Source organism: Entelurus aequoreus, linkage group LG14 (genome assembly GCF_033978785.1).
Source record: "Entelurus aequoreus isolate RoL-2023_Sb linkage group LG14, RoL_Eaeq_v1.1, whole genome shotgun sequence".
NCBI classification, from domain to species: Eukaryota; Metazoa; Chordata; class Actinopteri; order Syngnathiformes; family Syngnathidae; genus Entelurus; species Entelurus aequoreus.
The window spans coordinates 3,049,468-3,075,570 of record NC_084744.1 but is presented as its reverse complement, the minus strand read 5'-3'; the positions used below and the strand labels follow the sequence as shown (position 1 = coordinate 3,075,570).

At 30.5% G+C, this 26,103-nt stretch overlaps 1 protein-coding gene across 6 annotated transcripts in view; it reads right to left on the bottom strand.

Annotated features, from left to right (window-relative positions):
• Positions 1-26,103, bottom strand: part of LOC133664260 (cordon-bleu protein-like 1) — a 91,905-nt gene that overhangs the window by 48,460 nt on the left and 17,342 nt on the right. For 3 of the 6 annotated variants that reach the window (XM_062068765.1, XM_062068766.1, XM_062068769.1), the window contains exon 1: positions 11,757-11,893. The exons of the other annotated variants lie outside the window; for them this stretch is intronic. In XM_062068765.1, the coding sequence (XP_061924749.1) occupies positions 11,757-11,809 (53 nt within the window). In that variant the 5' untranslated portion in view covers positions 11,810-11,893. Of the gene's footprint in view, positions 1-11,756; positions 11,894-26,103 lie in introns of those variants that run through there. 6 annotated transcript variants of the gene reach the window in all.

Below are 26,103 nucleotides of genomic sequence, written 5' to 3'. Positions count from 1 at the left end.
TGAGAAATTCCAAAAATTCCCAGAATTCCATGTTTTCCGGGACATTTTTTCCCATTCAAAATGAATTGGCCGTTTTTCAAACTTCCACCATTTCCACATTTTTCAACTGATTCGAACCATTGCACCTTCAACACATTCCACCATCCTGGACATTCAAACGATCAATGTTCCGAAGTTCAACAAAATTCCAGGAATTCCCAGAATTCCCGTTTTTTTCAAAACCTTTTTCCACCCTTTTTTCTGGCGACTACTCCTTCCACATTTGTCAACCCACTTCAACTGTTCCACCGTCAAAACATTCCTCTTAATCAGGACAAAAAACTAAGTTGTTTTTTTAACTGGAAAAAATCCCGGTTTTCCCAAAATTCCAGGAATTCCGTAATACCATTTCTCAATTAAAAATATTACTACTTCAACATTTCTTAACAGATTTGAAAAATTCCAACACCAACAGTTTCAACTCATTCAGAATATTAAAGTTTATTTTTTTGGATTTTCAAAAAAAAAATCCTCTTTTCCCGAAATTCCCAAATTTCCATGAAATTCCCATTGAAAAGAATGTGACCTTCTTCAAAGTTCCATCCGATTCAAACCATTCCAACTTCAAAATATTTAGCCTGTTCAGGAATTGTGTGCTCTACTTGAACAATTCTATAAAAAGACATTTCCAGGATTTCCTAGAAAATCCCGTTTTTAGGGACATTTTTCCCATTCAAAATGAATTATCCATTTTTCAAACTTCCACAATTCCCACATTCTTCAACCGATTCAAACCATTCCACCTTCAACACAAACAACCATTTTCCACATTCAACAAATTTCCAGGAATTCCTGGGCTCTTTCTAACCTTATTTCCACATTTTTCAACCCACTTCAACTGTTCCACCGTCAAAACATTCCTCTTAATCAGGACAAAAAAACAAGTTGTTTTTTTAACTGGAAAAATTGCGGGTTTTCCCAAAATTCCTGGAATTCCGTAATACCATTTCTCAATTAAAAATGTTACTACTTCAACATTTCTTAACCGTTTTGAAAAATTCCAACACCAACCATTTCAACTCATTCAGACCATTCAATTTTTTTAGCATTCTCAAAAAAAATTCCTCTTTTCCCAAAAATTCCTAAATTTCCATAAAATTCCCATTGAAAAGAATGTGACATTCTTCAAAGTTCCACAACTCCAAGCATTTTTCTTCTAATTCAAACCGTTCCAACTTCAAAATATTCAGCCTGTTCAAAAATTGTGTGCTCTACTTCAACATTTATTTATTTTTTAAATTCCAGGATTTCCCAGAAATTCCCGTTTTTAGGGACATTTTTCCCATTCAAAATGAATGATCCATTTTTCTAACTTCCAAAATTCCCACATTCTTCAACCCATTCCACCTTCAACACAAACAACCATTTTTCATATTCAACAAAATTCCAGGAATTCCTGGGTTCTTTCTAACCTTATTTCCAACCGTTTTCAGTGCGATGACTCCTCCCACATTTTTCAACCCATTTAAACCGCTCCACTGTCAAAACATTCCTCTTAGTCAGGACAAAAAACAAGTTGGTTTAAAAACTTTAAAATTTCCCGGTTTTCCCGAAATTCCATATCATTTTTAAATTAAAAACTTTTACTAGCTCAGCATTTCTTGACCGATTTAAACAATTCCAACACCCACCAATTCAGCTCATTCAGGACATTCATGCTCCTAATCATTTTCAAAACAATTCCCACTTTTCCCAAAATTCCCAAATTTCCAGGAAGTTCCCTTTGAAAAGAAGTGGAACTTTGAAGAATGTCCCAAACTCCAAGCATTTTTCATCCGACGCAAACCGTTCCAACATCAAAATATTCAGCCTGTTCAGGAATTGTGTGCTCTACTTCAACAATTATTTTTAAAAAATTCCAGGATTTCCCAGAAATTCCCGTTTTTAGGGACATTTTTCCCATTCAAAATGAATGATCCATTTTTCTAACTTCCACAATTCCCACATTCTTCAACCGATTCAAACTATTCCCCCTTCAACACAAACAACCTTTTCCGCATTCAACAAATTTCCAGGAATTCCTGGGCTCTTTCTAACCTTATTTCCACATTTCTCCATCAAACCATTCTTTTTAATCAGGACAAAAAACAAGTTGTTCTTTTTATTTGGAAAAATTCCCGGTTTTCCCAAAATTCCAGGAATTCCGTAATACCATTTCTCAATTAAAAATGTTACTACTTCAACATTTCTTAACCGATTTGAAAAATTCCAACACCAACAATTTCAACTCATTCAGACCATTCGATTTTTATTTTTTTTAGCATTTTCCTCTTTTCCCAAAAATTCCCACATTTCCATAAAATTCCCATTGAAAAGAATGTAACATTCTTCAAAGCATTCCACAACTCCAAGCATTTTTCTTCTAATTCAAACCGTTCTAACTTCAAAATATTCAGCCTGTTCAGGAATTGTGTGCTCTACTTCAACAATTTTATTTAAAAAAATCCCGGATTTCCTAGAAATTCCCGTTTTTAGGGAAATTTTTCCCATTCAAAATGAATTATCCATTTTTCAAACTTCCACAATTCCCACATTCTTCAACCCATTCAAACTATCCCACGTTCAACACAAACAACCACTTTCCACATTCAACAAATTTCCAGGAATTCCTGGGCTCTTTCTAACCTTATTTCCACATTTCTCCGTCAAACCATTCTTCTTAATCAGGACAAAAAACAAGTTCTTTTTATTTGGAAAATTTCCCGGTTTTCCCAAAATTCCAGGAATTCCGTAATACCATTTCTCAATTAAAAATGTTACTACTTCAACATTTCTTAACCGATTTGAAAAATTCCAACACCAACCATTTCAACTCATTTTTTAGCATTTTCCTCTTTTCCCAAAAATGTCCACATTTCCATAAAATTCCCATTGAAAAGAATGTGACATTCTTCAAAGTTCCACAACTCCAAGCATTTTTCTTCTAATTCAAACCGTTCTAACTTCAAAATATTCAGCCTGTTCAGGAATTGTGTGCTCTACTTCAACAATTTTTTTTTTTTTAAATTCCAGGATTTCCCAGGAATTCCCGTTTTTAGGGACATTTTTCCCATTCAAAATGAATTATCCATTTTTGAAACATCCACAATTCCCACATTCTTCAACCCATTCAAACCATTCCACCTTCAACACAAACAACCATTTTTCATATTCAACAAATTTCCAGGAATTCCTGGGCTCTTTCTAACCTTATTTTCAGCCGTATTTCCACATTTTCCAACCCACTTCAACTGTTCAACCGTCGAAACATTCTTCTTAATCAGGACAGAAAACAAGTTGTTTTTTTAACTGGAAAACGTCCCTGTTTTCCCAAAATTCCAGGAATTCCGTAATACCATTTGTCAATTAAAAATGTTACTACTTCAACATTTCTTAACCGATTTTAAAAATTCCAACACCAACCATCTCAACTCATTACATTTTTTTTTTTTTTAGCATTTTCAAAAAAAAATCCTCTTTTCCCGAAAATTCCCAAATTTCCATAAAATTCCCATTGAAAAGAATGTGACATTCTTCAAAGTTCCACAACTCCAAGCATTTTTCTTCTAATTCAAACCGTTGTAACTTCAAAATATTCAGCCTGTTCAGGAATTGTGTGCTCTACTTCAACAATTTTATTTAAAAAAATCCCGGATTTCCTACAAATTCCCGTTTTTAGGGACATTTTTCCCATTCAAAATGAATTATCCATTTTTCAAACATCGACAATTCCCACATTCTTCAACCCATTCAAACCATTCCACCTTCAACACAAACAACCATTTTCCACATTCAACAAATTTCCAGGAATTCCTGGGCTCTTTCTAACCTAATTTCCACATTTTTCAACCCACTTCAACTGTTCCAACGTCAAAACGTTCTTCTTAATCAGGACAAAAAACAAGTTGTTTTTTTAACTGGAAAACGTCCCTGTTTTCCCACAATTCCAGGAATTCCGTAATACCATTTCTCAATTAAAAATGTTACTACTTCAACATTTCTTAACCGATTTGAAAAATTCCAACACCAACAATTTCAACTCATTCAGACCATTTTTTTTTTTTTTAGCATTTTCCTCTTTTCCCAAAAATGTCCACATTTCCATAAAATTCCCATTGAAAAGAATGTGACATTCTTCAAAGTTCCACAACTCCAAGCATTTTTCTTCTAATTCAAACCGTTCCAACTTCAAAATATTCAGCCTGTTCAGGAATTGTGTGCTCTACTTCAACAATTTTATTTTAAAAAATCCCGGATTTCCTAGAAATTCCCGTTTTTAGGGACATTTTTCCCATTCAAAATGAATTATCCATTTTTCAAACATCCACAATTCCCACATTCTTCAACCCATTCAAACTATCCCACGTTCAACTTAAACAACCATTTTCCACATTCAACAAATTTCCAGGAATTCCTGGGCTCTTTCTAACCTTATTTCCACATTTCTCCGTCAAACCATTCTTCTTAATCAGGACAAAAAACAAGTTGTTCTTTTTATTTGGAAAATTTCCCGGTTTTCCCAAAATTCCAGGAATTCCGTAATACCATTTCTCAATTAAAAATGTTACTACTTCAACATTTCTTAACCGATTTGAAAAATTCCAACACCAACCATTTCAACTCATTCAGACCATTCAATTTTTTTTTAGCATTTTCCTCTTTTCCCAAAAATGTCCACATTTCCATAAAATTCCCATTGAAAAGAATGTGACATTCTTCAAAGTTCCACAACTCCAAGCATTTTTCTTCCAATTCAAACCGTTCTAACTTCAAAATATTCAGCCTGTTCAGGAATTGTGTGCTCTACTTCAACAAAAAAAAAAAAATAAATTCCAGGATTTCCCAGGAATTCCCGTTTTTAGGGACATTTTTCCCATTCAAAATGAATTATCCATTTTTCAAACATCCACAATTCCCACATTCTTCAACCGATTCAAACCATTCCACCTTCAACACAAACAACCATTTTTCATATTCAACAAATTTCCAGGAATTCCTGGGCTCTTTCTAACCTTATTTTCAGCCGTATTTCCACATTTTCCAACCCACTTCAACTGTTCAACCGTCGAAACATTCTTCTTAATCAGGACAGAAAACAAGTTGTTTTTTTAACTGGAAAACTTCCCTTTTTTCCCAAAATTCCAGGAATTCCGTAATACCATTTGTCAATTAAAAATGTTACTACTTCAACATTTCTTAACCGATTTTAAAAATTCCAACACCAACCATTTCAACTCATTCAGACGATTCAATTTTTATTTTTTTTAGCATTTTCCTCTTTTCCCAAAAATTCCCAAATTTCCATAAAATTCCCATTGAAAAGAATGTGACATTCTTCAAAGTTCCACAACTCCAAGCATTTTTCTTCTAATTCAAACAATTTTTTTTAATTTTAATTCCAGGATTTCCCAGGAATTCCCGTTTTTAGGGACATTTTTCCCATTCAAAATGAATTATCCATTTTTCTAACTTCCACAATTCCCACATTCTTCAACCGATTCAAACCATTCCATCTTCAACACAAACAACCATTTTTCATATTCAACACATTTCCAGGAATTTCTGGGTTCTTTCTAACCTTATTTCCAACCTTTTTCAGTGTGATGACTCCTCCCACATTTTTCAACCGCTCCACTGTCAAAACATTCCTCTTAGTCAGGACAAAAAACAAGTTGGTTTAAGAACTTGAAAATTTCCCGAAATTTCATAATACCATTTTTCAATTAAAAAAATACTAGTTCAAAATTTCTTAACAGATTTAAACAATTCCAACAACAACCAATTCAGCTCATTCAGGACATTCATGCTCCTAATCATTTTCAAAACAATTCCCAATTTTCCCAAAATTCCCAAATTTCCAGGAAGTTCCCATTGAAAAGAAGTGGAACTTTGAAGAATGTCCCAAACTCCAACCATTTTTCATTCAACGCAAACCGTTCCAACTTCAAAATATTCAGCCTGTTCAGGAATTGTGTGCTCTACTTCAACAATTGTTTTTTTTTTAATTCCAGGATTTCCCAGAAATTCCCGTTTTTAGGGACATTTTTCCCATTCAAAATGAATAAGCCCTTTTTTTAACTTCCACAATTCCCACATTCTTCAACCCATTCAAACCATTCCACCTTCAACACAAACAACCATTTTCCACATTCAACAAATTTCCAGGATTTCCTGGGCTCTTTCAAACCATATTTCCACATTTTTCAACCCACTTCAACTGTTCCACCGTCAAAACGTTCTTCTTAATCAGGGCAAAAAACTAGTTGTTTTTCTAACTGGAAAAATTCCCGGTTTTCCCAAAATTCCAGGAATTCCGTAATACCATTTCTCAATTAAAAATGTTACTACTTCAACATTTCTTAACCGATTTGAAAAATTCCAACACCAACCATCTCAACTCATTCAATTTTTATTTTATTTAGCATTTTCAAAAAAAAATCCTCTTTTCCCGAAAATTCCCAAATTTCCATAAAATTCCCATTGAAAAGAATGTGACATTCTTCAAAGTTCCACAACTCCAAGCATTTTTCTTCTAATTCAAACCGTTCTAACTTCAAAATATTCAGCCTGTTCAGGAATTGTGTGCTCTACTTCAACAATTTTATTTAAAAAAAATCCCGGATTTCCTAGAAATTCCCGTTTTTAGGGACATTTTTCCCATTCAAAATGAATTATCCATTTTTCAAACATCCACAATTCCCACATTCTTCAACCCATTCAAACTATCCCACGTTCAACACAAACAACCACTTTCCACATTCAACAAATTTCCAGGAATTCCTGGGCTCTTTCTAACCTTATTTCCACATTACTCCGTCAAAACATTCTTCTTAATCAGGACAAAAAACAAGTTGTTCTTTTTATTTGGAAAATTTCCCGGTTTTCCCAAAATTCCAGGAATTCCGTAATACCATTTCTCAATTAAAAATGTTACTACTTCAACATTTCTTAACCGATTTGAAAAATTGCAACACCAACCATTTCTACTCATTCAGACCATTCAATTTTTTTTTTTTTTTTAGCATTTTCCTCTTTTCCCAACAATGTCCACATTTCCATAAAATTCCCATTGAAAAGAATGTGACATTCTTCAAAGTTCCACAACTCCAAGCATTTTTCTTCCAATTCAAACCGTTCTAACTTCAAAATATTCAGCCTGTTCAGGAATTGTGTGCTCTACTTCAACAAAAAAAAAAATTTAAATACCAGGATTTCCCAGGAATTCCCGTTTTTAGGGACATTTTTCCCATTCAAAATGAATTATCCATTTTTCAAACATCCACAATTCCCACATTCTTCAACCGATTCAAACCATTCCACCTTCAACACAAACAACCATTTTTCATATTCAACAAATTTCCAGGAATTCCTGGGCTCTTTCTAACCTTATTTTCAGCCGTATTTCCACATTTTCCAACCCACTTCAACTGTTCAACCGTCGAAACATTCTTCTTAATCAGGACAGAAAACAAGTTGTTTTTTTAACTGGAAAACGTCCCTTTTTTCCCAAAATTCCAGGAATTCCGTAATACCATTTGTCAATTAAAAATGTTACTACTTCAACATTTCTTAACCGATTTTAAAAATTCCAACACCAACCATTTCAACTCATTCAGACGATTCAATTTTTATTTTTTTTTAGCATTTTCCTCTTTTCCCAAAAATTCCCAAATTTCCATAAAATTCCCATTGAAAAGAATGTGACATTCTTCAAAGTTCCACAACTCCAAGCATTTTTCTTCTAATTCAAACAATTTTTTTTAATTTTAATTCCAGGATTTCCCAGGAATTCCCGTTTTTAGGGACATTTTTCCCATTCAAAATGAATTATCCATTTTTCTAACTTCCACAATTCCCACATTCTTCAACCGATTCAAACCATTCCATCTTCAACACAAACAACCATTTTTCATATTCAACACATTTCCAGGAATTTCTGGGTTCTTTCTAACCTTATTTCCAACCTTTTTCAGTGTGATGAGTCCTCCCACATTTTTCAACCGCTCCACTGTCAAAACATTCCTCTTAGTCAGGACAAAAAACAAGTTGGTTTAAGAACTTGAAAATTTCCCGAAATTTCATAATACCATTTTTCAATTAAAAAAATACTAGTTCAAAATTTCTTAACAGATTTAAACAATTCCAACAACAACCAATTCAGCTCATTCAGGACATTCATGCTCCTAATCATTTTCAAAACAATTCCCAATTTTCCCAAAATTCCCAAATTTCCAGGAAGTTCCCATTGAAAAGAAGTGGAACTTTGAAGAATGTCCCAAACTCCAACCATTTTTCATTCAACGCAAACCGTTCCAACTTCAAAATATTCAGCCTGTTCAGGAATTGTGTGCTCTACTTCAACAATTGTTTTTTTTTTAATTCCAGGATTTCCCAGAAATTCCCGTTTTTAAGGACATTTTTCCCATTCAAAATGAATAAGCCCTTTTTTTAACTTCCACAATTCCCACATTCTTCAACCCATTCAAACCATTCCACCTTCAACACAAACAACCATTTTCCACATTCAACAAATTTCCAGGATTTCCTGGGCTCTTTCAAACCATATTTCCACATTTTTCAACCCACTTCAACTGTTCCACCGTCAAAACGTTCTTCTTAATCAGGGCAAAAAACTAGTTGTTTTTCTAACTGGAAAAATTCCCGGTTTTCCCAAAATTCCAGGAATTCCGTAATACCATTTCTCAATTAAAAATGTTACTACTTCAACATTTCTTAACCGATTTGAAAAATTCCAACACCAACCATCTCAACTCATTCAATTTTTATTTTATTTAGCATTTTCAAAAAAAAATCCTCTTTTCCCGAAAATTCCCAAATTTCCATAAAATTCCCATTGAAAAGAATGTGACATTCTTCAAAGTTCCACAACTCCAAGCATTTTTCTTCTAATTCAAACCGTTCTAACTTCAAAATATTCAGCCTGTTCAGGAATTGTGTGCTCTACTTCAACAATTATATTTTAAAAAAATCCCGGATTTCCTAGAAATTCCCGTTTTTAGGGACATTTTTCCCATTCAAAATGAATTATCCATTTTTCAAACATCCACAATTCCCACATTCTTCAACCCATTCAAACTATCCCACGTTCAACACAAACAACCACTTTCCACATTCAACAAATTTCCAGGAATTCCTGGGCTCTTTCTAACCTTATTTCCACATTACTCCGTCAAAACATTCTTCTTAATCAGGACAAAAAACAAGTTGTTCTTTTTATTTGGAAAATTTCCCGGTTTTCCCAAAATTCCAGGAATTCCGTAATACCATTTCTCAATTAAAAATGTTACTACTTCAACATTTCTTAACCGATTTGAAAAATTGCAACACCAACCATTTCTACTCATTCAGACCATTCAATTTTTATTTTTTTTAGCATTTTCCTCTTTTCCCAACAATGTCCACATTTCCATAAAATTCCCATTGAAAAGAATGTGACATTCTTCAAAGTTCCACAACTCCAAGCATTTTTCTTCCAATTCAAACCGTTCTAACTTCAAAATATTCAGCCTGTTCAGGAATTGTGTGCTCTACTTCAACAAAAAAAAAAATTTAAATACCAGGATTTCCCAGGAATTCCCGTTTTTAGGGACATTTTTCCCATTCAAAATGAATTATCCATTTTTCAAACATCCACAATTCCCACATTCTTCAACCGATTCAAACCATTCCACCTTCAACACAAACAACCATTTTTCATATTCAACAAATTTCCAGGAATTCCTGGGCTCTTTCTAACCTTATTTTCAGCCGTATTTCCACATTTTCCAACCCACTTCAACTGTTCAACCGTCGAAACATTCTTCTTAATCAGGACAGAAAACAAGTTGTTTTTTTAACTGGAAAACTTCCCTTTTTTCCCAAAATTCCAGGAATTCCGTAATACCATTTGTCAATTAAAAATGTTACTACTTCAACATTTCTTAACCGATTTTAAAAATTCCAACACCAACCATTTCAACTCATTCAGACGATTCAATTTTTATTTTTTTTTAGCATTTTCCTCTTTTCCCAAAAATTCCCAAATTTCCATAAAATTCCCATTGAAAAGAATGTGACATTCTTCAAAGTTCCACAACTCCAAGCATTTTTCATCTAATTCAAACAATTTTTTTTAATTTTAATTCCAGGATTTCCCAGGAATTCCCGTTTTTAGGGACATTTTTCCCATTCAAAATGAATTATCCATTTTTCTAACTTCCACAATTCCCACATTCTTCAACCGATTCAAACCATTCCATCTTCAACACAAACAACCATTTTTCATATTCAACACATTTCCAGGAATTTCTGGGTTCTTTCTAACCTTATTTCCAACCTTTTTCAGTGTGATGAGTCCTCCCACATTTTTCAACCGCTCCACTGTCAAAACATTCCTCTTAGTCAGGACAAAAAACAAGTTGGTTTAAGAACTTGAAAATTTCCCGAAATTTCATAATACCATTTTTCAATTAAAAAAATACTAGTTCAAAATTTCTTAACAGATTTAAACAATTCCAACAACAACCAATTCAGCTCATTCAGGACATTCATGCTCCTAATCATTTTCAAAACAATTCCCAATTTTCCCAAAATTCCCAAATTTCCAGGAAGTTCCCATTGAAAAGAAGTGGAACTTTGAAGAATGTCCCAAACTCCAACCATTTTTCATTCAACGCAAACCGTTCCAACTTCAAAATATTCAGCCTGTTCAGGAATTGTGTGCTCTACTTCAACAATTGTTTTTTTTTTAATTCCAGGATTTCCCAGAAATTCCCGTTTTTAGGGACATTTTTCCCATTCAAAATGAATAAGCCCTTTTTTTAACTTCCACAATTCCCACATTCTTCAACCCATTCAAACCATTCCACCTTCAACACAAACAACCATTTTCCACATTCAACAAATTTCCAGGATTTCCTGGGCTCTTTCAAACCATATTTCCACATTTTTCAACCCACTTCAACTGTTCCACCGTCAAAACGTTCTTCTTAATCAGGGCAAAAAACTAGTTGTTTTTCTAACTGGAAAAATTCCCGGTTTTCCCAAAATTCCAGGAATTCCGTAATACCATTTCTCAATTAAAAATGTTACTACTTCAACATTTCTTAACCGATTTGAAAAATTCCAACACCAACCATCTCAACTCATTCAATTTTTATTTTATTTAGCATTTTCAAAAAAAAATCCTCTTTTCCCGAAAATTCCCAAATTTCCATAAAATTCCCATTGAAAAGAATGTGACATTCTTCAAAGTTCCACAACTCCAAGCATTTTTCTTCTAATTCAAACCGTTCTAACTTCAAAATATTCAGCCTGTTCAGGAATTGTGTGCTCTACTTCAACAATTTTATTTAAAAAAAATCCCGGATTTCCTAGAAATTCCCGTTTTTAGGGACATTTTTCCCATTCAAAATGAATTATCCATTTTTCAAACATCCACAATTCCCACATTCTTCAACCCATTCAAACTATCCCACGTTCAACTTAAACAACCACTTTCCACATTCAACACATTTCCAGGAATTCCTGGGTTCTTTGCTGATCCAACATTATTCGGATGACGGAGAGGGTCAGTCGACATTCTTCCTAAACGTGAACTTGATAAGTGAGGACTTGACAAGACGAGGGTGGTGTTGACCAAACACTGAGGCCGGGGGGCCAACAACAACACGGGAGGGGTTACAATCATTTCAAAGATGGATTAAGTTGTGAAGCAAGACATGGGAATGCTAACTAACCCTGCGGCCATAAGGGGGGGGGTCCAGCTGCAACAGTCAGGGAGGCAACCCATGGAGAACCTGGCTTGCGTCAATAGACTTGCACATGACTTGTCGGTTTCCTCGGAGAAACTCACCGCAGTCACTTGGGACTTCCTTGTGACTTGCACGGGTCTAGTCTGCCATTCCAAAAAGGGGAAATGGAACCTCCACCCCGACCGAACCTTCCTTTGAGAGCCCTTAGAAAAGACTTCTACTAAACATGTAAGTGGGCGCTTTAGTGTGTGAGAGGGCTTTGGGGCGGGGGGGCGGGGGGGGGCGGAGCTTGCGAGTCGCACAGAAGGCCGCTTGATCCCTGAGGGAAGACCCGTGAGCTGCAGCTGGTGGGAGGTCACCCGCAGTAAACACAAGTCTTGAAAAAGGGCTGTTGGTTCATCAACTGTGTGGGATTACTGAGTAAAAACATGTCTGAAGGAAGTCCACTTCCTGGGTCCAATGTTTATTAAGTCCAGCTGACATGTTTTCTCTCACGTCAGCAAAACTGCAAGGAATAACTCGACAGCCTTCAATGGCACAATCTACTCATACTTTTGGTGGACAATTCCTATAAACACCTTGTGGACAGCCTTCCCAGAAGAGCTGACAGGCCTACTGAAAGCCACTACTAGCGACCACGCAGTCTGATAGTTTATACATCAATGATGACATCTTAACATTGCAACACATGCCAATACGGCCGGGTTAACTTATAAAGGGACATTTTAAATTTCCCGGGAAACTTCCGCTTGAAAACGTCGCGGTATGATGACGTATGCGCGTGACGAAGTCCGAGTAACGGAAGTTATGGTACCCCGTAGAATCCTATACAAAAAGCTCTGTTTTCATTTCATAATTCCACAGTATTCTGGACATCTTTTGCAATTTGTTGAATGAACAATGGAGACTGCAAAGAAGACAGTTGTAGGTGGGATCGGTGTATTAGCGGCTGGCTGTAGCAACACCAACACCAGGAGGTTGTGTTGTGTTTTGAGCAGGATAGCAGACGCACTACGGTGAGTACAGCTTTGGCTTCCAAACATTTGATCGCTTGCCCGTACGTGCGTGTCGATATGTGCATGTCACGTACGTAACTTTGGGGAAATATATGTTTCTTGCCGACTCTGACGGCGGCCGGGGTGTCGTCGAAAGTGTACAACGCCCGCCGCCGCCGCATCTAAGTTAGCTTCTATCTTTTTAGCTTTGCCAAGCTGAAAATTATTAACCGTGTATTTACATGTTCATGGTTTAATAGTATTGTTGATCTTCTGTCCATCCTTCCAGTCAGGTTTTTTTTTAATTTAGTTTCTACCTGCATTTGAGACTGATGCTATCACGTTAGCCCCGTAGCTAAGTTAGCTTCTATTTTTTTTAGCTTCGCCAAGCTGAAAATTATTAACCGTGTATTTACATGTTCATGGTTTAATAGTATTGTTGATCTTCTGTCTATCCTTCCAGTCAGGTTTTTTTTTAATTTAGTTTCTACCTGCATTTGAGACTGATGCTATCACGTTAGCCCCGTAGCTAAGTTAGCTTCTATTTTTTTAGCTTCGCCAAGCTGAAAATTATTAACCGTGTATTTACATGTTCATGGTTTAATAGTATTGTTGATCTTCTGTCTATTGGCCAAAAGTATTTGGTCTCCTGACAAGTTTAGGAACGGTATTTTTGTATTTATTTGTTTTACAATCCACCAAAGAGCCAAGGTCTTTGAGAAGTACAAGACCGAGTTCACCGGACTTTATCAGTTCTTACATTGAAAAGTGAACAAATGTCTGCAAAAAAGCGAGACGGATAGAACAATAAAAAAAAAGTCAACCTTGAATCAACATTTTGAGAACGTGCTGAGAAGAATGCAAACATCATTTCTGCTCCTTGCTAAGACCCCCAGTGACTTTCTCAACACAATGTAAACAGCAGGGGGTCTGCAACATGCCGCTCGCTAGCGCCGCCCTGGTGGCTCCCTGGAGCTTTTTCAAAAATGCATGAAAAAAGAAAAAGATGGGGGCGGGGGGGAATTATATTTTTTGTTTTAATATGGTTTCTTTAGAGGGACAAACATGACACAAACCTTCCTAATTGTTAGAAATCCCACTTTTTATATTGAACATATAAACACTCGTTATATTACACATATAAACACTCTTTATATTAAACATATAAACACTCTTTATATTAATTATATAAACACTCTTTATATTAAACATATAAACACTCTTTATATTAAAAATATAAACACTCTTTATATTAAACATATAAACACTCTTTATATTAAACATATAAACACTCTTTATATTAAACATATAAACACTCTTTATATTAATTATATAAACACTCTTTATATTAAACATATAAACACTCTTTATATTAAACATATAAACACTCTTTATATTAAACATATAAACACTCTTTATATAATTATATAAACACTCTTTATATTAAACATATAAACACTTTATATTAAACATATAAACACTCTTTATATTAAACATATAAACAGTCTTTATATTAATTATATAAACACTCTTTATATTAAACATATAAACACTCTTTCTATTAATTATATAAACACTCTTTATATTAAACATATAAACATTCTTTATATTAATTATATAAACACTCTTTATATTAAACATATAAACACTCTTTATATTAATTATATAAACACTCTTTATATTAAACATATAAACACTCTTTATATTAAACATATAAACACTCTTTATATTAAACATATAAACACTCTTAATATTAATTATATAAAAACTCTTTATATTAAACATATAAACACTCTTTATATTAATTATATAAACACTCTTTATATTAAACATATAAACACTCTTTATATTAAACATATAAACACTCTTTATATTAAACATATAAACACTCTTTATATAATTATATAAACACTCTTTATATTAAACATATAAACACTTTATATTAAACATATAAACACTCTTTATATTAAACATATAAACAGTCTTTATATTAATTATATAAACACTCTTTATATTAAACATATAAACACTCTTTATATTAATTATATAAACACTCTTTATATTAAACATATAAACATTCTTTATATTAATTATATAAACACTCTTTGTATTAAACATATAAACACTTTATATTAATTATATAAACACTCTTTATATTAAACATATAAAAACTCTTTATATTAAACATATAAACACTCTTTATATTAAACATATAAACACTCTTTATGTTAATTATATAAACACTCTTTATATTAAACATATAAACACTTTATATTAAACATATAAACACTCTTTATATTAAACATATAAACACTCTTTATATTAATTACATAAACACTCTTTATATTAAACATATAAACACTCTTTATATTAATTATATAAACACTCTTTATATTAAACATATAAACACTTTATATTAAACATATAAACACTCTTTATATTAAACATATAAACACTCTTTATATTAATTATATAAACACTCTTTATATTAAACATATAAACACTCTTTATATTAAACATATAAACACTCTTTATATTAATTATATAAACACTCTTTATATTAAACATATAAACACTCTATATATTAAACATATAAACACTCTTTATATTAATTACATAAACACTCTTTGTATTAAACATATAAACACTTTATATTAAACATATAAACACTCTTTATATTAAACATATAAACACTCTTTATATTAAACATATAAATACTCTTTATATTAATTATATAAACACTCTTTATATTAAACATATAAACACTCTTTATATTAAACATATAAACACTCTTTATATTAAACATATAAACACTCTATATATTAAACATATAAACACTCTTTATATTAAACATATAAACACTCTTTATATTAAACATATAAATACTCTTTATATTAATTATATAAACACTCTTTATAGTAAACATATAAACAGTCTTTATATTAAACATATAAATACTCTTCATATTAATTATATAAACACTCTTTATATTAAACATATAAACACTCTTTATATTAAACATATAAACACTTTGTATATTAAACATATAAACACTCTTTATATTAAACATATAAACACTCTTTATATTAAACATATAAATACTCGTTATATTAATTATATAAACACTCTTTACAGTAAACATATAAACACTCTTTATATTAAACATATAAACACTCTTTATATTAAACATATAAACACTCTATATATTAAACATATAAACACTCTTTATATTAAACATATAAACACTCTTTATATTAAACATATAAATACTCTTTATATTAATTATATAAACACTCTTTATAGTAAACATATAAACACTCTTTATATTAAACATATAAACACTCTTTATATTAATTATATAAACACTCTTTATATTAAACATATAAACACTCTTTATATTAAACATATAAACACTCTATATATTAAACATATAAACACTCTATATATTAAACATATAAACACTCTTTATATTAAACATATAAACACTCTATATATTAAACATATAAACACTCTTTATATTAAACATATAAACACTCTTTATATTAAACATATAAATACTCTTTATATTAATTATATAAACACTCTTTATATTAAACATATAAACACTCTTTATATTAGTTATATAAACACTCTTTATATTAATTATATAAACACTCTTTATATTAAACATATAAACACTCTTTATATTAAACATATAAATACTCTTTATATTAATTATATAAATACTCTTTATATTAATTATATAAACACTCTTTATATTAAACATAAAAACACTCTTTATATTAATTATATAAACACTCTTTATATTAAACATATAAACACTCTTTATATTAAACATATAAATACTCTTTATATTAATTATATAAACACTCTTTGTATTAAACATATAAACAGTGTTTATATTAAACATATAAACACGCATTATATTAAACATATAAACACATATAAACACATATATATATATATATATATATATATATATATATATATATATATATATATATATATATATATATATATATATATATATATATATATATATATATATATATATATATATATATATATTAAACATTATTCTCTGATGAGCGCCGTTTTGTCCTAGTTGTGGCGGTCCTTGAACACACCATCGTTTGTTTACATGTGCAACTTTCTCCGACGCTGCCACAGAAAGACGTGTTTCATGCCACTCCTCCTTTGTCTCGTTTTGTCCACCAAACGTTTTATACTGCGCGTGAACGCACAAAGGTGAACTTTGTTGATGTTATTCAATTGTCGGAGTGCTAATCAGGCATTTTAATGTCTTCAATGTCCTTTGTGTTCTTTGATGTGTGATATATCACATGTTTATGTGTGCTATGGCCATGAGGGTTTTTTCCTTGGACTCAGTCTGGACCCCCTCTCCAGGGGCCCAGGCTTAGACTGAGTTTTTTTTTTTTTTCTCAACAATGTTGTAAAAATGGATAGAATAAATATTATCATTCAACATTTCTGTCAACGAAGATTTGTGTCAGCCTGCAACACAGTCATTTTGATAGTAGGCTAATATAGACACTTACGTAATGTGTTGTCTTCATTATAACACTTATATAAGACTTTTAAAGTCATTTTGATAGTAGGCTAATATAGACACTTACATCATGTGTTGTCTTCATTATAACACTTATATAAGACTTTTAAAGTCATTTTGATAGTATGCTAATATAACTAATATAGACACTTACATCATGTGTTGTCTTCATTATAACACTTATATAAGACTTTTAAAGTCATTTTGATAGTAGGCTAACATAGCTAATATAGACACTTACATCATGTGTTGTCTTCATTATAACACTTATATAAGACTTTTAAAGTCATTTTGATAGTAGGCTAACATAGCTAATATAGACACTTACATCATGTGTTGTCTTCATTATAACACTTATATAAGACTTTTAAAGTCATTTTGATAGTAGGCTAATATAGACACTTACATCATGTGTTGCCTTCTTTATAACACTTATATAAGACTTTTAAAGTCATTTTGATAGTAGGCTAATATAGCTAATATAGACACTTACATCATGTGTTGTCTTCATAATAACACTTATATAAGACTTTTAAAGTCATTTTGATAGTAGGCTAATATAGCTAATATAGACACTTACATCATGTGTTGTCTTCATTATAACACTTATATAAGACTTTTAAAGTCATTTTGATAGTAGGCTAATATAGACACTTACGTCATGTGTTGCCTTCATTATAACACTTATATAAGACTTTTAAAGTCATTTTGATAGTAGGCTAATATAGCTAATATAGACACTTACATCATGTGTTGTCTTCATTATAACACTTATATAAGACTTTTAAAGTCATTTTGATAGTAGGCTAATATAGACACTTACATCATGTGTTGTCTTCATTATAACCCTTATATAAGACTTTTAAAGTCATTTTGATAGTAGGCTAATATAGGCACTTACGTCATGTGTTGTCTTCATTATAACACTTATATAAGACTTTTAAAGTCATTTTGATAGTAGGCTAACATAGCTAATATAGACACTTACATCATGTGTTGTCTTCATTATAACCCTTATATAAGACTTTTAAAGTCATTTTGATAGTAGGCTAATATAGACACTTACGTCATGTGTTGTCTTCATTATAACACTTATATAAGACTTTTAAAGTCATTTTGATAGTAGGCTAATATAGACACTTACATCATGTGTTGCCTTCATTATAACACTTATATAAGACTTTTAAAGTCATTTTGATAGTAGGCTAATATAGACATTTACGTCATGTGTTGTCTTCATTATAACACTTATATAAGACTTTTAAAGTCATTTTGATAGTAGGCTAATATAGACACTTACATCATGTGTTGTCTTCATTATAACACTTATATAAGACTTTTAAAGTCATTTTGATAGTAGGCTAATATAACTAATATAGACACTTACATCATGTGTTGCCTTCATTATAACACTTATATAAGACTTTTAAAGTCATTTTGATAGTAGGCTAATATAGACACTTACATCATGTGTTGTCTTCATTATAACACTTATATAAGACTTTTAAAGTCATTTTGATAGTAGGCTAATATAGACACTTACATCATGTGTTGTCTTCATTATAACACTTATATAAGACTTTTAAAGTCATTTTGATAGTAGGCTAATATAGACACTTACATCATGTGTTGTCTTCATTATAACACTTATATAAGACTTTTAAAGTCATTTTGATAGTAGGCTAATATAGCTAATATAGACACTTACATCATGTGTTGTCTTCATTATAACACTTATATAAGACTTTTAAAGTCATTTTGATAGTAGGCTAATATAGACACTTACATCATGTGTTGTCTTCATTATAACACTTATATAAGACTTTTAAAGTCATTTTGAGAGTAGGCTAATATAGACACTTACATCATGTGTTGTCTTCATTATAACACTTATATAAGACTTTTAAAGTCATTTTGATAGTAGGCTAATATAGACACTTACATCATGTGTTGCCTTCATTATAACACTTATATAAGACTTTTAAAGTCATTTTGATAGTAGGCTAATATAACTAATATAGACACTTACATCATGTGTTGTCTTCATTATAACCCTTATATAAGACTTTTAAAGTCATTTTGATAGTAGGCTAATATAGACACTTACGTCATGTGTTGTCTTCATTATAACACTTATATAAGACTTTTAAAGTCATTTTGATAGTAGGCTAATATAGACACTTACATCATGTGTTGCCTTCATTATAACACTTATATAAGACTTTTAAAGTCATTTTGATAGTAGGCTAATATAGACATTTACGTCATGTGTTGTCTTCATTATAACACTTATATAAGACTTTTAAAGTCATTTTGATAGTAGGCTAATATAGACACTTACATCATGTGTTGTCTTCATTATAACACTTATATAAGACTTTTAAAGTCATTTTGATAGTAGGCTAATATAGACACTTACATCATGTGTTGTCTTCATTATAACACTTATATAAGACTTTTAAAGTCATTTTGATAGTAGGCTAATATAGACACTTACATCATGTGTTGTCTTCATTATAACACTTATATAAGACTTTTAAAGTCATTTTGATAGTAGGCTAATATAGCTAATATAGACACTTACATCATGTGTTGTCTTCATTATAACACTTATATAAGACTTTTAAAGTCATTTTGATAGTAGGCTAATATAGACACTTACATCATGTGTTGTCTTCATTATAACACTTATATAAGACTTTTAAAGTCATTTTGAGAGTAGGCTAATATAGACACTTACATCATGTGTTGTCTTCATTAGAACACTTATATAAGACTTTTAAAGTCATTTTGATAGTAGGCTAATATAGACACTTACATCATGTGTTGCCTTCATTATAACACTTATATAAGACTTTTAAAGTCATTTTGATAGTAGGCTAATATAACTAATATAGACACTTACATCATGTGTTGCCTTCATTATAACACTTATATAAGACTTTTAAAGTCATTGTGATAGTAGGTTAATATAGACACTTACATCATGTGTTGTCTTCATTATAACACTTATATAAGACGTTTAAAGTCATTTTGATAGTAGGCTAATATAGACACTTACATCATGTGTTGTCTTCATTATAACACTTATATAAGACTTTTAAAGTCATTTTGATAGTAGGCTAATATAGCTAATATAGACACTTACATCATGTGTTGTCTTCATTATAACACTTATATAAGACTTTTAAAGTCATTTTGATAGTAGGCTAATATAGACACTTACATCATGTGTTGTCTTCATTATAACACTTATATAAGACTTTTAAAGTCATTTTGATAGTAGGCTAATATAGACACTTACATCATGTGTTGTCTTCATTATAACACTTATATAAGACTTTTAAAGTCATTTTGATAGTAGGCTAATATAGACACTTACATCATGTGCTGTCTTCATTATAACACTTATATAAGACTTTTAAAGTCATTTTGATAGTAGGCTAATATAGACACTTACATCATGTGTTGTCTTCATTATAACACTTATATAAGACTTTTAAAGTCATTTTGATAGTAGGCTAATATAGCTAATATAGACACTTACATCATGTGTTGTCTTCATTATAACACTTATATAAGACTTTTAAAGTCATTTTGATAGTAGGCTAATATAGACACTTACATCATGTGTTGTCTTCATTATAACACTTATATAAGACTTTTAAAGTCATTTTGATAGTAGGCTAATACAGCTAATAGACACTTACATCATGTGTTGCCTTCATTATAACACTTATATAAGACTTTTAAAGTCATTTTGATAGTAGGCTAATATAGACACTTACATCATGTGTTGCCTTCATTATAACACTTATATAAGACTTTTAAAGTCATTTTGATAGTAGGCTAATATAGACACTTACATCATGTGTTGAATTCATTATAACACTTATATAAGACTTTTAAAGTCATTTTGATAGTAGGCTAATATAGACACTTACATCATGTGTTGCCTTCATTATAACACTTATATAAGACTTTTAAAGTCATTTTGATAGTAGGCTAATATAGACACTTACATCATGTGTTGAATTCATTATAACACTTATATAAGACTTTTAAAGTCATTTTGATAGTAGGCTAATATAGCTAATAGACACTTACGTCATGTGTTGTCTTCATTATAACACTTATATAAGACTTTTAAAGTCATTTTGATAGTAGGCTAATATAGACACTTACATCATGTGTTGCCTTCATTATAACACTTATATAAGACTTTTAAAGTCATTTTGATAGTAGGCTAATATAGACACTTACATCATGTGTTGCCTTCATTATAACACTTATATAAGACTTTTAAAGTCATTTTGATAGTAGGCTAATATAGACACTTACATCATGTGTTGCCTTCATTATAACACTTATATAAGACTTTTAAAGTCATTTTGATAGTAGGCTAATATAGCTAATAGACACTTACGTCATGTGTTGTCTTCATTATAACACTTATATAAGACTTTTAAAGTCATTTTGATAGTAGGCTAATATAGACACTTACATCATGTGTTGCCTTCATTATAACACTTATATAAGACTTTTAAAGTCATTTTGATAGTAGGCTAATATAGCCAATATAGACACTTACATCATGTGTTGTCTTCATTATAACACTAATATAAGACTTTTAAAGTCATTTTGATAGTAGGCTAATATAGACACTTACATCATGTGTTGTCTTCATTATAACACTTATACAAGACTTTTAAAGTCATTTTGATAGTAGGCTAATATAGCTAATATAGACACTTACATCATGTGTTGTCTTCATTATAACACTTATATAAGACTTTTAAAGTCATTTTGATAGTAGGCTAATATAGCTAATATAGACACTTACATCATGTGTTGTCTTCATTATAACACTTATATAAGACTTTTAAAGTCATTTTGATAGTAGGCTAATATAGCTAATATAGACACTTACATCATGTGTTGTCTTCATTATAACACTTATATAAGACTTTTAAAGTCATTTTGATAGTAGGCTAATATAGACACTTACATCATGTGTTGCCTTCATTATAACACTTATATAAGACTTTTAAAGTCATTTTGATAGTAGGCTAATATAGCCAATATAGACACTTACATCATGTGTTGTCTTCATTATAACACTTATATAAGACGTTTAAAGTCATTTTGATAGTAGGCTAATATAGACACTTACATCATGTGTTGTCTTCATTATAACACTTATATAAGACTTTTAAAGTCATTTTGATAGTAGGCTAATATAGCTAATATAGACACTTACATCATGTGTTGTCTTCATTATAACACTTATATAAGACTTTTAAAGTCATTTTGATAGTAGGCTAATATAGACACTTACATCATGTGTTGTCTTCATTATAACACTTATATAAGACTTTTAAAGTCATTTTGATAGTAGGCTAATATAGACACTTACATCATGTGTTGTCTTCATTATAACACTTATATAAGACTTTTAAAGTCATTTTGATAGTAGGCTAATATAGACACTTACATCATGTGCTGTCTTCATTATAACACTTATATAAGACTTTTAAAGTCATTTTGATAGTAGGCTAATATAGACACTTACATCATGTGTTGTCTTCATTATAACACTTATATAAGACTTTTAAAGTCATTTTGATAGTAGGCTAATATAGCTAATATAGACACTTACATCATGTGTTGTCTTCATTATAACACTTATATAAGACTTTTAAAGTCATTTTGATAGTAGGCTAATATAGACACTTACATCATGTGTTGTCTTCATTATAACACTTATATAAGACTTTTAAAGTCATTTTGATAGTAGGCTAATACAGCTAATAGACACTTACATCATGTGTTGCCTTCATTATAACACTTATATAAGACTTTTAAAGTCATTTTGATAGTAGGCTAATATAGACACTTACATCATGTGTTGCCTTCATTATAACACTTATATAAGACTTTTAAAGTCATTTTGATAGTAGGCTAATATAGACACTTACATCATGTGTTGAATTCATTATAACACTTATATAAGACTTTTAAAGTCATTTTGATAGTAGGCTAATATAGACACTTACATCATGTGTTGCCTTCATTATAACACTTATATAAGACTTTTAAAGTCATTTTGATAGTAGGCTAATATAGACACTTACATCATGTGTTGAATTCATTATAACACTTATATAAGACTTTTAAAGTCATTTTGATAGTAGGCTAATATAGCTAATAGACACTTACGTCATGTGTTGTCTTCATTATAACACTTATATAAGACTTTTAAAGTCATTTTGATAGTAGGCTAATATAGACACTTACATCATGTGTTGCCTTCATTATAACACTTATATAAGACTTTTAAAGTCATTTTGATAGTAGGCTAATATAGACACTTACATCATGTGTTGCCTTCATTATAACACTTATATAAGACTTTTAAAGTCATTTTGATAGTAGGCTAATATAGACACTTACATCATGTGTTGCCTTCATTATAACACTTATATAAGACTTTTAAAGTCATTTTGATAGTAGGCTAATATAGCTAATAGACACTTACGTCATGTGTTGTCTTCATTATAACACTTATATAAGACTTTTAAAGTCATTTTGATAGTAGGCTAATATAGACACTTACATCATGTGTTGCCTTCATTATAACACTTATATAAGACTTTTAAAGTCATTTTGATAGTAGGCTAATATAGCCAATATAGACACTTACATCATGTGTTGTCTTCATTATAACACTAATATAAGACTTTTAAAGTCATTTTGATAGTAGGCTAATATAGACACTTACATCATGTGTTGTCTTCATTATAACACTTATACAAGACTTTTAAAGTCATTTTGATAGTAGGCTAATATAGCTAATATAGACACTTACATCATGTGTTGTCTTCATTATAACACTTATATAAGACTTTTAAAGTCATTTTGATAGTAGGCTAATATAGCTAATATAGACACTTACATCATGTGTTGTCTTCATTATAACACTTATATAAGACTTTTAAAGTCATTTTGATAGTAGGCTAAAATAGCTAATATAGACACTTACATCATGTGTTGTCTTCATTATAACACTTATATAAGACTTTTAAAGTCATTTTGATAGTAGGCTAATATAGACACTTACATCATGTGTTGCCTTTATTATAACACTTATATAAGACTTTTAAAGTCATTTTGATAGTAGGCTAATATAGCTAATAGACACTTACGTCATGTGTTGTCTTCATTATAACACTTATATAAGACTTTTAAAGTCATTTTGATAGTAGGCTAATATAGACACTTACATCATGTGTTGCCTTCATTATAACACTTATATAAGACTTTTAAAGTCATTTTGATAGTAGGCTAATATAGCCAATATAGACACTTACATCATGTGTTGTCTTCATTATAACACTAATATAAGACTTTTAAAGTCATTTTGATAGTAGGCTAATATAGACACTTACATCATGTGTTGTCTTCATTATAACACTTATACAAGACTTTTAAAGTCATTTTGATAGTAGGCTAATATAGCTAATATAGACACTTACATCATGTGTTGTCTTCATTATAACACTTATATAAGACTTTTAAAGTCATTTTGATAGTAGGCTAATATAGCTAATATAGACACTTACATCATGTGTTGTCTTCATTATAACACTTATATAAGACTTTTAAAGTCATTTTGATAGTAGGCTAATATAGCTAATATAGACACTTACATCATGTGTTGTCTTCATTATAACACTTATATAAGACTTTTAAAGTCATTTTGATAGTAGGCTAATATAGACACTTACATCATGTGTTGCCTTTATTATAACACTTATATAAGACTTTTAAAGTCATTTTGATAGTAGGCTAATATAGACACTTACATCATGTGTTGCCTTCATTATAACACTTATATAAGACTTTTAAAGTCATTTTGATAGTAGGCTAATATAGACACTTACATCATGTGTTGCCTTCATTATAACACTTATATAAGACTTTTAAAGTCATTTTGATAGTAGGCTAATATAGACACTTACATCATGTGTTGCCTTCATTATAACACTTATATAAGACTTTTAAAGTCATTTTGATAGTAGGCTAATATAGCTAATAGACACTTACGTCATGTGTTGTCTTCATTATAACACTTATATAAGACTTTTAAAGTCATTTTGATAGTAGGCTAATATAGACACTTACATCATGTGTTGCCTTCATTATAACACTTATATAAGACTTTTAAAGTCATTTTGATAGCAGGCTAATATAGCCAATATAGACACTTACATCATGTGTTGTCTTCATTATAACACTAATATAAGACTTTTAAAGTCATTTTGATAGTAGGCTAATATAGACACTTACATCATGTGTTGTCTTCATTATAACACTTATACAAGACTTTTAAAGTCATTTTGATAGTAGGCTAATATAGCTAATATAGACACTTACATCATGTGTTGTCTTCATTATAACACTTATATAAGACTTTTAAAGTCATTTTGATAGTAGGCTAATATAGCTAATATAGACACTTACATCATGTGTTGTCTTCATTATAACACTTATATAAGACTTTTAAAGTCATTTTGATAGTAGGCTAATATAGACACTTACATCATGTGTTGCCTTTATTATAACACTTATATAAGACTTTTAAAGTCATTTTGATAGTAGGCTAATATAGACACTTACATCATGTGTTGCCTTCATTATAACACTTATATAAGACTTTTAAAGTCATTTTGATAGTAGGCTAATATAGACACTTACATCATGTGTT